Source organism: Aphanomyces invadans (assembly GCF_000520115.1).
Source record: "Aphanomyces invadans strain NJM9701 unplaced genomic scaffold supercont1.10, whole genome shotgun sequence".
NCBI lineage: Eukaryota > Oomycota > Saprolegniomycetes > Saprolegniales > Verrucalvaceae > Aphanomyces > Aphanomyces invadans.
This window is the reverse complement of record NW_008580155.1, coordinates 684,442-697,052: the sequence shown is the minus strand read 5'-3', so window position 1 is coordinate 697,052 and position 12,611 is coordinate 684,442. Positions and strand designations below refer to the sequence as shown.

At 56.1% G+C, this 12,611-nt stretch overlaps 7 protein-coding genes across 13 annotated transcripts; 5 read left to right on the top strand and 2 right to left on the bottom strand.

Moving 5' to 3' along the window:
* Positions 1-39: 39 nt before the first annotated feature.
* On the top strand, positions 40-1,842 carry H310_05874 (hypothetical protein). Its single transcript, XM_008870720.1, has 5 exons — positions 40-134; positions 200-234; positions 295-341; positions 384-452; positions 506-1,842. The coding sequence occupies exons 1-5, from the start codon at positions 58-60 to the stop codon at positions 590-592; spliced, it is 315 nt and encodes a 104-aa protein (XP_008868942.1). The 5' UTR covers positions 40-57; the 3' UTR covers positions 593-1,842.
* On the bottom strand, positions 664-3,944 carry H310_05873 (hypothetical protein). Its single transcript, XM_008870719.1, has 2 exons — positions 2,714-3,944; positions 664-2,643 (listed from the first exon to the last, which is right to left on the bottom strand). Exons 1-2 carry the CDS (start codon positions 3,925-3,927, stop codon positions 903-905), a joined length of 2,955 nt encoding a protein of 984 aa, XP_008868941.1. The 5' UTR covers positions 3,928-3,944; the 3' UTR covers positions 664-902.
* Positions 3,945-4,086: 142 nt separating this feature from the next.
* H310_05871 (hypothetical protein) lies at positions 4,087-7,826 on the top strand. 7 transcript variants are annotated; one of them, XM_008870713.1, is made up of 11 exons: positions 4,087-4,166; positions 4,213-4,328; positions 4,386-4,458; positions 4,521-4,556; positions 4,609-4,759; positions 4,814-5,027; positions 5,078-5,240; positions 5,290-5,406; positions 5,469-5,759; positions 5,810-6,148; positions 6,206-7,826. In XM_008870713.1, exons 1-11 carry the CDS (start codon positions 4,104-4,106, stop codon positions 6,644-6,646), a joined length of 2,004 nt encoding a protein of 667 aa, XP_008868935.1. In that variant the 5' UTR covers positions 4,087-4,103; the 3' UTR covers positions 6,647-7,826. The 7 variants fall into 7 exon arrangements, with proteins under 7 accessions (XP_008868935.1, XP_008868934.1, XP_008868939.1 ...); XM_008870712.1 differs by having other exon boundaries at positions 4,506-4,556; XM_008870717.1 differs by having other exon boundaries at positions 5,469-6,148.
* Positions 6,689-7,788, bottom strand: H310_05872 (hypothetical protein). The gene has a single exon (XM_008870718.1). It carries the CDS (start codon positions 7,757-7,759, stop codon positions 6,740-6,742), a length of 1,020 nt encoding a protein of 339 aa, XP_008868940.1. The 5' UTR covers positions 7,760-7,788; the 3' UTR covers positions 6,689-6,739.
* A 71-nt stretch (positions 7,827-7,897) lies between the features above and the next one.
* Positions 7,898-8,952, top strand: H310_05870 (hypothetical protein). Its single transcript, XM_008870710.1, has one exon. The coding sequence runs from the start codon at positions 8,359-8,361 to the stop codon at positions 8,722-8,724; it is 366 nt and encodes a 121-aa protein (XP_008868932.1). The 5' UTR covers positions 7,898-8,358; the 3' UTR covers positions 8,725-8,952.
* A 1,533-nt stretch (positions 8,953-10,485) lies between these two features.
* H310_05869 (hypothetical protein) lies at positions 10,486-11,385 on the top strand. Its single transcript, XM_008870709.1, has one exon. It carries the CDS (start codon positions 10,501-10,503, stop codon positions 11,254-11,256), a length of 756 nt encoding a protein of 251 aa, XP_008868931.1. The 5' UTR covers positions 10,486-10,500; the 3' UTR covers positions 11,257-11,385.
* Positions 11,386-11,452: 67 nt separating this feature from the next.
* Positions 11,453-12,249, top strand: H310_05868 (hypothetical protein). Its single transcript, XM_008870708.1, has one exon. It carries the CDS (start codon positions 11,465-11,467, stop codon positions 12,224-12,226), a length of 762 nt encoding a protein of 253 aa, XP_008868930.1. The 5' UTR covers positions 11,453-11,464; the 3' UTR covers positions 12,227-12,249.
* The last annotated feature ends 362 nt before the right edge of the window (positions 12,250-12,611 follow it).

Sequence of the window (12,611 nt, the reverse complement as noted above, 5' to 3'; positions counted from 1 at the left end):
GAAAGTTAACATTGATTATGGGAGGTAATACATATTCCACCAGAATCCTCGCCCAACATGGCCGACCAAATCACGCACATGCAGGAAGACATCCACAAGCTCCAGAAGATGGTTCATGCCCTGTTTGATAAGATGTACGGCCTCGTAGTGTGACGATAGGTCAGAGGACAAAGGACTGACGAGGATGGCGTTGTTCTAGTGAAGATGAGAAGTGCGAAGCAAGCGACGTCTACGGTGAGTTCGACGTTCATCCACGTTTGAGCCGTTTGAGAGACCCACGCGTGCACTATGCAGCTGACAAGGATAAGCTGGTGGAGCTGATCAATCGCCTCTGCACAAAGGTACCGCGAAGGTGTTGTTCGGTGGGGCCCATGTGTGCATAGATGGGCGATGCCAACATGCTCGAGCTCACAATTTCGCCTGCAAAGGATATTGGGCAAGATCAAATTCAGGTAGCGTACTCGATGGTTGGAACCCATCTACTTACGATGCTAAACTCGCACAGGAATTGAAAGAAAACATTGCTAAGCTGCAGTCGGAGCGTCAAAATTTACAGCGTCGAACGGCCGCCTGCGTCAAGGGCATTTATTAACACGGCTAACGCAGCACCTACAGGAAATGCCTTTCTTTGGACACAAGCTACCTGCATGTGGCATAATTGTGGAAGGCAGGTGGAGCTGCTTGAGTTTAATTAGCCGAACTGTGTTGTTGCCGTGTCCTTCCAGATTGAATTCACCCCATCCGGGACCACGAGTTTGACCGCATGCGGCGAGTACAATCCTGACGCGACAGATGACAAGGGTCTGCCCCTGTGCATTTCTCATCAGCTTTTTAGGAACCGCATACTGCCGGTCGTAGTCACCCCTGGCGATTCCATCACTCGAGCAAGATATGTTACAACGCTATAGCTCGTCCATGTCGGCAGCAACTGCAGGTGTCTTTGTCGAAGTTTTGGTCGACGTGTGGGCATTGCTTTTTGCTTTCTTTTGGACGTCAATGCGGGCCCGGATCGCGTTGAGCGCAGGGTAGATGTCGTTGTCCATGAGTGGGAGAAGCGCACGACGGAAGCTGTTGTACATGTCTGGGTTCAAGCTCTCTTCTTGGAACAGCATCTTCTTGACGCGTTGACGTTCCTTGGGCTGTTCAAAGCATGCAGGGCAGTTCTCGTTGATCACAGGCAGGCGCGACGAGTACGCAAAGTGCTTCAGCGCTTCCTCTCGGACGTACACGAGCGGCCGCAGGATTTGCACGTCGTTCGTGTCGTTCCAGTACTTGGCCTTCATCGTCCGGACTTGGCCGTTGTACATGGCGGACATGATAAAGCTCTCCGCGAGATCGTCCAAGTGCTGGGCAAGCACAAGTTTGTTGAAGTTGTGGGTGCGGCAGCACGAGTACAGCAGTCCCCGCTTCATGCGCGAGCAGTACGCGCACAGCGAGTCCCCTTCCATCTCGCACATCGCACGCTCCACGATGTTCTCGGACAGGTAATGGTACTCGACGCCAAGCGTGCGCATGTAGTCCTTGAGCGGACTCGGGTCAAAGCTAGGCGTTTGGGGGTCGACCGTCGCGCACGCGATCGTGAATCGGACGGGCGCGCGCTTCTGTAGCGTCAGTAAAATGTGCAACAAGCTCAGGGAGTCCTTTCCCCCAGACACGCCCAAGAGCAGTCTGTCGCCGTCCTGAATCATCTGCCACTGCATCATGGCCTGCCCCACGAGCCGCATCATTTTCTTGGGAGGCTGCGGGAACAGTCGAGTCGTCGTGACTTGCTGGGCGATTTTTCCGGTCGCGGCGATCGCTTGCTCGAGCCCTTGGAGCGGGTTCGTGCTGGCTGAGGGGTCGCGAAGCGGGTACTTCTCCGTCTTGGGTGCGATGAAAGGACACATTCCAGTGAGGCAAACCGGTTCAGCGGAGGGTGCCGACGAGCGAGTGGGCTCGTTGATGGCGGGTGTGGATGCGGGGGAGCCGTACAGGTGGGGCTGAATCGGGCCAGTCAAGTCTTGAAGTGGCATGGACTTGTCTCGGACGCTGGTGAGCACTTCCGATGGGTAGATGAACCATCGCAGTGATTCCTTGGACGTGTCGAGCATGCCGGCATGGCTCTGCGGTGTGCTGCTCCCCTCCGATAGCGCTTGCTCCGCCAAGAGTTTGGCTTGTGCCAAGTACTCGTGTAACGACGCGAGAGGCGGCGCGGGCTCTGCCGGCGGCACGGACAAGAAGGTGGCTTTGGACAGCCATTTCCGCGTCGGAAATTTCGTGAACCGCGTGCGGTGCTTCCACTCGCCCGTCTTGTGGTTGAATCGGTACTGCGGTAAAAATTTCCATCCGTCGGTCGCGACAAAATCGAGGGCCGCCAGGATGTAGTCCACTTCGGCATCGTCCATGATGTATGGAAAGCTGACGCGGGACATGCCGGGGCGCAATACTTCAGTCTTGTCGATGAGAGCGGCCTCCAGCGCGCGCTGGTGGGATTTCGAAATACCCAGCAGCCTTTGGCCGTACGGCCCGGCGCACTGACACCCGCCACGGGACTGGATGCCAAATAGGTCGTTCAGCAGAGCACACACAAAGTTATAGTGCAGAAAACGGGCGCCGGAACGCACGAGGAAGGAAAAGATCGGGAGGCGGTCGGCCGTCGAGTGCCTACCGTACACACAACCGCATGTGCTTACCAGAACTTTCCCAGACATGCCCTCTACAGGCAGCGTCTTACCCCAGCAAAACAAGGTGGCTGTGGTTTTGCAGCGCTGTGACGACTCGCTGGACATTGCGATGTTCGCGGGCTAGAATCGTCTGCGACCCGATGCGCTGCTTGATCTCGAACGCCAGACCAAGTCGAATGGACCCTAACGTGTCAGGGGTGCCGCCCTCTTCGCGCTCTTCTCGGTTGGACAAGTATCGATGATCTTCTTCGGTCACGTAAAAAACGGTGCCGCCACCAGGAGCCGTCGGAACGGCGTTCCCGAGGAGGCGCTTCTTCACCACAAGTACCCCCGGCGACCCTGGACCACCAAGGAACTTGTGACCAGACAAAAAGATCGCGTCCTTGTACACAAACGGTCGGGAATCACCCGCGACGACCGGATTCATATCGATCGGCACGTACGGCGCCGCTGCCGCGTAGTCCCAGAACGACAACGCTCCATGTTGATGCAGAAGACAAGCAATGGCGTCGACGTCCGTGAGAACCCCGGTCAAGTTGGAAGCCGCCGAGAATGATCCGATCTTGAGGGGGCGGTCAGCATACTTAATCAGTTCTCGCTTCAACATGGACACGTCCACAATGCCTTCCGACGTTTCGCTTATCTGAACGACGTCGGCAGAGCTTTCTCGCCACGGGAGCAAGTTGGAATGATGCTCAAACGGACCGACAAAAACGACAGGTTTCGGACGGCCATCCACAATGGGCACGTGCAAGCCGAGCGCCTGGACTAACTTCGCAATGGCACCAGTGCTTCCGCTTCCAGTGAACAGCACCACGTCCTCCGCTCCGCGACCAGTAATTTTGGCGTTCACGCATTGCGCAATGATTTGCCGCGTTTCATGGCGAAAGCACGTGGTTTGCAAACCTGTGATGGATGTGGTCGTGTGGGTGTTGCCGTACTGAGGCAGCACTTCCGTCTGCATGTAGTCCTCGATGCATTGCAAGGAGCGTCCGCTAGCCGTGTAGTCAGCATACACAAGGGGTCGCGTACCAAACGGCGTGTCAAAGGCGCTATTGTGGCCGATGACTGTCGATCGAATGTGGCGGAAAAGGGCTTCGCCTTTCAAGAGACCTGTCGCGTTGTCGTGTTCCGTGGTCGTGGCAGTCAAGTCTTCCTCGAGCTCGTCGCAAAATGCTCGCTCAGCTGCTTCAGCGTGAGCATGCACTGCGACCACGGCCGCCGGGGGCGCCGAAGTTTGGACGCCGTCGTCGTGCGCTGCCATGTCAAGTGGATTTGTTTGGTTGTTGACACCACTCGTGGAGAAACTCCAGTGATTGGCTCGTCTCTGGTGTTTTTCAAAATATCGCTCTTCTATACTCACATCAAGTTAACATTTAATCTTCGTATTTAAATCCTGTAACGTCGGCGAAACCGTTACCGTCATGATTCCTGTGCAAGATGGCTCGTGAGCGAGTGCCAGCGGCGGACATCGATGTGGCAATACTGACCAAGGAGCTCGAGGTTGGTGTATTAAGCCTACGAATTCATGTGCCCAGACACGGGGTAGATTGCGTTTGCAGAGCAGCTCATCAAGTGCACCAAGTCACTCCAACAGGAGGTGGTCGCAGACCGCGAAGGCGCGACAGCTACAACCCTGGAGTACCTGTTGGCGCAAGTAGACTAGTACGTTTGTGTGCATGAATTTCCTGAATGCATAGTCTCCTCACGCGACGACGTCAGCAAGTTGCTCCATTTCAAGCAAGAATTGCTCGACGAAGTGCACAAGTACCTGGAAGACAAGCCTCCGATGCAAGTACGTTCTTCCAACCTTTCTCACGTATGGAACTTGTTGCATTCAAGACGATACGCAAGCAGATTCATGCGCAGTGCGTCGCGGGTGACGTGAAAGAGGTGGAGATCAAACGTCTCCAACCGCTCCTTCTGATGTTGTCGTGTCGCGTAGAAATCTCCACTTGACCCAGCCGCCGATGTGGACAGCATTCGATCCGCAAGCCTCGTGAGCAATCCGTCCGAGCTCGAAGTCCTGGCTCAAAACCACCTTCCCTCGTCCGAAGGCGACTGCGTCCATCCGATCCATGCAATCCTTGAAGAAGGTACTATATCTGGAGCGATTGCCGCGCCCCTAACATCGACCGTGGCGTCAGCAGCACCGCCACGTGTCAACATCGCTGCATACATTTTGCAGTTCACACGTGTGCACGCTCCCGAGAAAGCCCTCTACGACTGCCACTCGGGGGAGACCTTGTCGTACGAAGCCCTCGTGGACGTCGTTGGTTGTCTGGCCCACAACCTCCACACGGTGCACGGGCTTTGTTGCACCGACATCATGTGGTTGCCCATGGTGACCCCCTCGCCCCTTCGGTACTGCCGTGCGACATGCTTTTCGCTTGCAGCGTTCCCTTTTCGTGTAGAACGTTCTTGGTCATACTTGCCGTGTGGACTCTTGGGGGTGCAATTGTTTGGTCGACATCGCCTCCCCCCCTCGCAACATGGACTTGTTTGGAGTCGACCGCCAACCGCTCGACAAAATCGTCACAGTCGGCAACGGACTGCCCCGGTGGCTTGGTGCTGCGTGTATGCGCTCACACGATGTTCATCGACGTGCCACTCATTCCAGCGACAGGTTCTGCGGCTTGACGAGATCATTGATCGCGACCAAACGCCGACGGACGTGTGGTACTCTGACCTGGTGGCCACGCCATCGACGCCATGGAGCGTTCACCCAGTCAAGGCGCCCCACGTACGTCATTTGGATTGCCGACGTCAGGATTGACTCGTTCCCTCGTTGTGTGTCGTCGACAGTGGGTCGTTCCATCAAAGGTGGCCATGACGGTGCAAGCGACCACGACCAGCGATGACGTGACTACGTTCGCGTACAGCCATCGCGACATCCTCGTGGCCTTGGAAACGTCCGTCGAGACATTTCGCCGCCGATTCCAGCATCCCCGCACGACGTTCTTGTGCTCGTTGCCCTTGGCCGCTCCCGAAGCCCTTACCTTTGCCATCCTTCCCAATCTGTTCTACGGCACCACGTTGTACTTTTTGCCGCCTCCACATCTCGCTGACCTTCCAAAAGCGCTGCGAGTCGCCCGGGTGGGCCCTTTTCACGTGTGTCCACTTCACGATACGATTTGTCCACGTAGCCAACGGTTCTCGTCACGACGAGTTTGCACTTGTCCGAGCTGGCCAAGGCCAACGACGCCGTTGCGTGCGTCGAGGAAATCGTGTGCATTGGCATGTCTGTCCCGAGCCTTCCTCGAGCACTACGAGCACTGCATACCCTCAGCAGCAAGTGGTGTCCGGATCTGAAATTTCGAAGGCTCTATGCATCTCCCGCGACTGCGGGGGTGTGCATGCAGGCTCCGCCGACGTCGTTTCCAATTCCCCCGACGCAGTTACGGGCGCTCGGGAGCGCTGTGTCCAACGATGTCCAAGTTTGCGTTCGAAGCCTCGCCACAGGCGTCGTGCTCGGCCCGAAGCAGGTACATGTATGCACCACAGCCGCTCGTCCCCCTTGTCTCAAATCTCTTATTTGACAGGTCGGCGAGCTGTGCGTGCAGCATCGCGACCTCAACCACGCAACAGAGATGTTTGCGACCAAGGCAATGGCGTATGTCGACATGGCGGGCCAGGTGCACGGCATCGGGTCCAAAGATGGCATTGTGAACTTGGGAGCCGAGTCCACGACGACGTTGGAGCTGGAGGAGGTTTTAGCGTCCCACCCGCTCGTCGACGATGCTGTCGTGGTGGTTGCTGCGAACGCTGGAAGCATGACGGCCTACGTCAAGCTCGCGCCGGCCGCCGCCACCTACATCGACGACGCGCTTCGCAGTGTGTCAATCTTCGCAGCCAAGCAAATACCCCCCGCAAAGCAACTCGGAGGAATTGTTCGAGTGCGGGACATCCATCGGGAGTTAGACGGCCAACCGAGTTTCCCCGTGATGCTGCAAGAGGCCAAGGCAATCAACTCATGCTCGTGATAGTCGACGGACCCCTTCTCGACGCGACTGAACTGGAGGAAGTGTTGTTGAAGATGTTGGAGTTTCTTTTTACCGAGAGATGACCTAAAAAAGCTAGATGTGGTATGCGTGGGTCGTGTTGGCTGACCACGACGCTGCTGACAGACTGCGACCGGTCGAGACAGCCGTGGCGGCCGGCGTGAGCGCCGCTAGCGGGGGACGTAGCGTCGGCAGGACGGACGACCCACCGCCATGACCATGATGTTGCTGGAGTGCCATCGGCGATGGTAGAAATGGTCTGGTGTCGTGAAATGTTTGCGGTGGTGGCACGATGCTGCTGAGCAGGCGGAGGTTGGAGTCTTGGGCGTCGGAAGAAGCGCCGGTGGGCGTGGGCGTCCGTTGGAGGGAACGAATGCGCTGTGTGATGAGTTCCTGTGGCATGGATTCCGACAGTTTATACTTGAGCGAGAGGTTGAGAAAGAGGCGCAACTCGCGGTTCCGGAAGAGGCCGAGAATGTGGTCGACTTCGTGAACTTTGGACGGGTTGAATCTGTAGTAAAAGTTGAGCAGTTTGTCGCGGTACGTAGCACCAGGAAACTGGTTGAGCACGGAATCGCACATGGATTCCACCGACCGGTTGGTCCCGTTTCGCGGCGTCGACGACGCGTGTCGAGGAGATGGAAGCGTGGGCCGGGCAAGGGACGGCGGCGGGTGCAAGTACGTGGGGTGAGATTGGCGTTGGCGTTGGTTTGCCATCGACGACGGCGGCGCAGTAGGAGGGGTGACGTGAAGGGGAGGGGTCGGTGGGACCATCGGCGGTGGCGCACTGTTGGTCGGTTGGCCTTCCTCCCAGCTCCGTCGACGTCGGTGGCCCACTTGACGTTTGGAGAGGGCGTCGCGGTGTTTTTGAAGGTACATTTGGACCTGCTGCGGGGACCGCGTACCAATGACCTTGGCTATATCGTGGTACTGCCCGTCATGGAAGATCGAGAGCGCATGCGTCAAGCGGTGGACTTCGTCTTGCGCCCACGGTCCTCTCGACGACGACGATGCTGAATAGGACGATACGTTGTTGGATGTCGCTACATCCACGACATCAGGGCGCCGTCGCCTCGCTACCTCGGTGTCTTGCATGAACGGGGAGTGCCGAGCGTCCCCACCGATCGGTTCGGAAATGAGACATCAAGCTCCACCACGAAGAGCAAGAAAGGTTCAGTCCAGTAGCTAGTAATACTAAGCCCTACCCCCACCACCGGAAGAGTACTATCCACAGAACCGGCGAACTTCGTGGCTGAGACGACTGTGGCCAGCGCGGTGACCAGGGCGGTGAAGTGAGGCGAGATCATACTTCTTCCCCTCGACTCTGGGGCCGCTGTCCAAGTGTAATACAGATAGCCAAATGCCCCCAGCAGCCGATGCGTGAAACGAGGCGTCGCGGCCTTTTCAACGCGGTGCTTAGAAAAACGACCGCGCCTCGAGGTTGTGTTGTTCGTGTGCTTTCTCTTCGTTCGTGGACAGTTCTTCGACGAACGCCTCCGACTCAAACGGTGCCCTGGACGCCGAGATCCGCAGGGGGGAGTGATGCCTGGCATGGCTGAAATACTCGGCGGAATTCGGGGATCGAATCCACGCCCTGTGGGCCACATCCAAGAGAGGATGCTCTCTACTGAAGTAAAATCCGTCCCTTTTTTTGTGACCATGGCGGTGTCGGCCGGGCTGGCCCTTTCAACGGTATGCATGCATGGCAGTGCTGCGGCGGCGAGTACGAATCCCTCGTCGCGATCGAGTTCGTGCGCGTCATGATACACTGCGATCAAGAGTCAAACACGATGCCTCGCGCATGTATTGCGATCCTCCATGTCGTCGTGATATGGCAACTTGTCGGTACGCCAGTCACCATTCCAAACGACACGAAGTCAACCGCTGCTTGTCACGACGGGGGGAAGCGGAGGCACCAGCAGCGAGCGACAAGGGGCTGTAGCTGTCATGGGTTTCCGGCGAATTGGACGGCGGCATCCAGGATCCATAAAAATATCAGGCCGACTTTCTCACCCACGAAAGTTCTAAATTGCGATGGGTGCGTGCGGGAACCGTCATGAAAGGGGGCGGCCACCACGTCCAACGAAATGGAGACGGTTGGAAGATTGTGGTCGAGTGCGCTACGAGAGGCCACTAAAACGAGGCGAGAGCGATGGACCACCGCCCTTATCGACCGACGAAAACGAACGTGTGGCAGCCGACACGCCTCCAAGCCAAGGGCCAGGAAGTTTGCCCGTTGTGAAGTATGTTCCAAGAGAACTCGCCATACCACCACCTGGTGCTTCTGACGTTGTTATGTGCTGGTCTTGTACCTAGTCCAGCGATACGGCGGTTGCCTCGGTCGCTTCATGCGGCCAGCTCCACCCGCTGAACACACACCATCGATTGCGGCAGCCACGAGGGCACCAAGAATACCGATCCAGGGCATTGCAATGACTGTAGACGAACGGAGCGGAGCGCGTTTGTGGGTTTCCACACAACTTTTGTAGATGGGGCTCGGGAGGCCGAAGCATGGGGGGGAACGGGGGGAGCGACAAATTGTTCCTTCCACAAGAGTACAACACAAGAACGGTGCTATCGTGTGGTTGCGCCGCCGCGGGGGGAAGGAAGGGGAGCTGTCATCGGCGGGGGGTTGGGGCATGCATCCCCTTCCAAATCAGCAATTGCGCTCGTACAAGATGTTCGATAGATATCACGTCAAGTGTTAGAGCGCGTTGTGGTTGTGGCCAGAACATTTGTTAGGACGTGATAATGGTGGCAGGAGCTTCGAGAGAGAAAGCATCCACATGTGTACAGTGTGCCGTTAAACGGAGCAAGGCACATTATAAATTCCAGTAATCCATGCTGACGCCGTAAACCTCACGTCGCACCAACGACGGTTGTCAACGCGTCCTTGCAGCCCACGTTTGAATCTCTTTATCGCGGCTCTTTGACGAAGAGATCGTGTGCGACGCAAGGGAGGTTTTGTGACTTGATGGCGTTAACAAACGCGAATGCGTCTCTCTCGATCTGCTTGGGGCTGGAGAAACCAGTGGTTCCCTCTGACTGGACCTAAACCCCACGCTTGCGGATGGATCCCGGTACGACTCGTGAAACTTGCCAGTATGGGACACACAATCTGCGTGGTGGGCCGATTCGCAGGCTTACCCGTCGTCCCAACCAACGTATATGGAGCGTGCTTGATATCGTTGCGGGCGTTCTCTCGACCTGGAAGAAGTCGAGCGCTTCATCTCTCTATGTTGTGTGTGAACACAATGCCACAAACCAATTCGATGTTTGTTCGCCTGGCGAGGAATGAGATTCCCAATGCTCTCGCCGCGACGGGACTCACGACTGCTGCCTTCCCGTGTGCGATACTCGAGAGGATTTCGAGACAGCCAGCGTCCCCGCCAGTATTAGTACGTGGCGGCGACCCTCACCACGACCGTCCTCCACAAAGTCTACCTGACACTGACATTACGTAGCGGCAACGTTGCTCCCTAAGTCACCGTGAGTGCTTTTGTGTCTGAAGACAAGTGAGAGGCAGAGCATTGTTGCGGCTAATGATGCCGGGATGCTCACCATGTCGCACGTTTGCGTTCGCCCATTCGCCTGACGGTCTTGGGATCTTGGAACGTCACGCTCGATGATTGGCTGCTGGTTTTAGCAATTGTCAGAACATGCCGAGGACATGCAGCTTACGTTTTGTATGAATTCTGAAAATGTTACGAAAATAGAGACTTCTTCTTTTGTCAATATTTGAGACTTCTGATTTGATAAAATGCGGATTATTAGGCCAATGAAATCGTTCGATGCGTGAAATCGAAGTATTCGAGCCCAAAGTCCAACCTGTCGCCATGTCGACATACGCGATCCAGGGCATCGTGTTCTTCTTGACGCACCCAAGCCTCTGGCTCACGCTGCTCTGCCCGACGATCATGACTATTGTTGTCGCTCTGTGCTCTGTGATCGGGCTGTTTGCTATTGCGCTGTATCCAACTGCCGTGCTCTACAAGCACGTTGGACTTCCTCCAGTGTGGGCGTGGGTGCTTGCGGTCGTGACTGTGCTTGCCGAAGTCTTCCTCACTACGCTCATCTACTCGTTAACGTGCTCGGGATGCTTTGTCGACAAGGTCTTTGAAAAGGTGTTGGTCATGCGAGGCCATGGTCGCGTCGTCGAAGAAGCCGAGGTCCGTGCGCGCTGCTGTCGGCAATGCAAAGCATGCTGCAACGTATCGATCTGGCTGCGTCTAGTCGTGCTGGTCGTGACGCTGCCTCTTCATTTGATCCCGATTCTCGGCACGATCGCGTACGTGTGGCTCAATGCCAGCCTCAAGGGATGGGAAGCCCACTTGTACTATTTTGAAATGAAGGGGTACCGATACGAAGAGCAGAAGGCCATCTTTGAGAAGCGCCGCCTTCAGTACTCCTCGTTTGGGATCCAGTGCATGTACTTGGAGCTCATTCCATTCTTTGGCTTTTTCTTTCTGCTTACGAATGCCATCGGCGCTGCCCTCTTTGCCGCCGACATGGAAGACGAACTCCAGAACGGCAGCTTCGCCGTGAACCCCCACAACACTGGTCTGCCCGAAGAAAAGCAAATGTTCGTGTGACGTGTTTTTATCAAGGCACCGCGGTGTGGCACCAAAGACAGGCACTCATAACTACACGGTTTACTCGACCAAATGCGAATTTACTATGACGCGCCTTTTCAATTGGTCAAAACTACGCGATTTGAACGACTTTGATTGGCTGTCGAGTGTGAGGGAGGCCGCGTGAATTACATCGAGGTCGTTAGTTTGTTGTTGTCGTTGGAGTGCAATGACGACGTACGCAATCCGAGGACTCATGTACGTGGTGGCCCAACCGAGTGTATGGATGGACTCGTCGCTGGCGCCCATGGCAGCGACAATCGCATTCGGTATGTGTGTAGCCGGGGGTATCGTGGCGGTGGGGTTGCACCCGCAAGCGTATCTGTTCGAGCGAGTTGGCCTGCCCGCCGAGTGGGCAGTCGTCTGCGCGATTGCCGCCGTGGTTGTCGAGGTCTTTCTGACCACAGTGATCTATTCGCTGCTATTCGCGCCGTGCTATGAGTCTATCGTGGTTAAGAAGGTCCTTGAAGCGCGTGGCCATTTCATGGACATGGCAGCACCCTGGGCCACCCTTGATTCGGATCACCCTGCCAGGTCATGCTGCCGGCGAAGAGTGCGATGGAAGCTGGCGGTGTTGATCGCGTCGATTCCATTGCATTGCGTGCCTGTTGTTGGTACAATCGCGTTCGTGTGGCTCAACGGAGGCCACCTGGCCGGGTGGGACCCCCACCAGTGCTACTTCGACTTGAAGGGGTATTCCGTCACTCAACGAAAAGCAATCTTTACCAAGCACCGTGACACGTACACATCGTTGGCGACTCAGTCGATGTGGCTCCAAGCTATCCCGTTTGTCGGGTTCGTCTTTACGTTTACCAACACTGTCGGCGCGGCCCTGTTTGCAGCGGATCTCGAAGATGAACTCATCACGCAGTCCCAGTCCATGTATGGATCGTTCCACACCATCAACAAAGAGAAGATGTTATACATTTAATGAGAAATTGAAGGTCGACTGGATGTGTGACGTTAGCACCGATCAAACTCGCAAGAAAATCCCAAACAACACGGTGTTTGGCGCAAGCGCATGCAGTCTCGCGCGTCCGCAAAATGTTGCTTTGTATAGATCAGAATTGGAGAGAGTCGGGGGGCCATGGGCATTCTCGGCTGCAATCGTATTCGACCGCACAACGCTAGTCCTTGAAACTCAGTTCCTTGGAGCATCATAATCGTCCGTCCTTTCGACGTCATTGCTTTCATTGACGGCTGGCTTGCGACACGTCGCTGAGAGAGGGTCCACGGTCATGATTCCAAGCACGATTGTCTCAACACACTGTTCGTACGGCCAGTTGCTTGGAGCGCGTGATGCGACATTGCGTCTA

What these genes read in the sequence shown, in the direction of transcription:
- H310_05874 (XM_008870720.1), top strand. Translation starts at nt 58, where the DNA reads ATGGCCGACCAAATCACGCACATGCAGGAAGACATCCACAAGCTCCAG. An exon ending in CGAAGCAAGCGACGTCTACG is followed by an intron (nt 235 to 294) that starts GTGAGTTCGACG and finishes TGCACTATGCAG; the next exon opens with CTGACAAGGATAAGCTGGTG. An exon ending in TTGGGCAAGATCAAATTCAG is followed by an intron (nt 453 to 505) that starts GTAGCGTACTCG and finishes AAACTCGCACAG; the next exon opens with GAATTGAAAGAAAACATTGC.
- H310_05873 (XM_008870719.1), bottom strand. Translation starts at nt 3,927, where the DNA reads ATGGCAGCGCACGACGACGGCGTCCAAACTTCGGCGCCCCCGGCGGCC. An exon ending in AGCCACCTTGTTTTGCTGGG is followed by an intron (nt 2,644 to 2,713) that starts GTAAGACGCTGC and finishes TGTGTACGGTAG; the next exon opens with GCACTCGACGGCCGACCGCC.
- H310_05871 (XM_008870711.1), top strand. Translation starts at nt 4,104, where the DNA reads ATGGCTCGTGAGCGAGTGCCAGCGGCGGACATCGATGTGGCAATACTG. An exon ending in AAGACAAGCCTCCGATGCAA is followed by an intron (nt 4,459 to 4,520) that starts GTACGTTCTTCC and finishes ATACGCAAGCAG; the next exon opens with ATTCATGCGCAGTGCGTCGC. An exon ending in TCGTGCTCGGCCCGAAGCAG is followed by an intron (nt 6,149 to 6,205) that starts GTACATGTATGC and finishes CTTATTTGACAG; the next exon opens with GTCGGCGAGCTGTGCGTGCA.
- H310_05872 (XM_008870718.1), bottom strand. Translation starts at nt 7,759, where the DNA reads ATGCAAGACACCGAGGTAGCGAGGCGACGGCGCCCTGATGTCGTGGAT.
- H310_05870 (XM_008870710.1), top strand. Translation starts at nt 8,359, where the DNA reads ATGCATGCATGGCAGTGCTGCGGCGGCGAGTACGAATCCCTCGTCGCG.
- H310_05869 (XM_008870709.1), top strand. Translation starts at nt 10,501, where the DNA reads ATGTCGACATACGCGATCCAGGGCATCGTGTTCTTCTTGACGCACCCA.
- H310_05868 (XM_008870708.1), top strand. Translation starts at nt 11,465, where the DNA reads ATGACGACGTACGCAATCCGAGGACTCATGTACGTGGTGGCCCAACCG.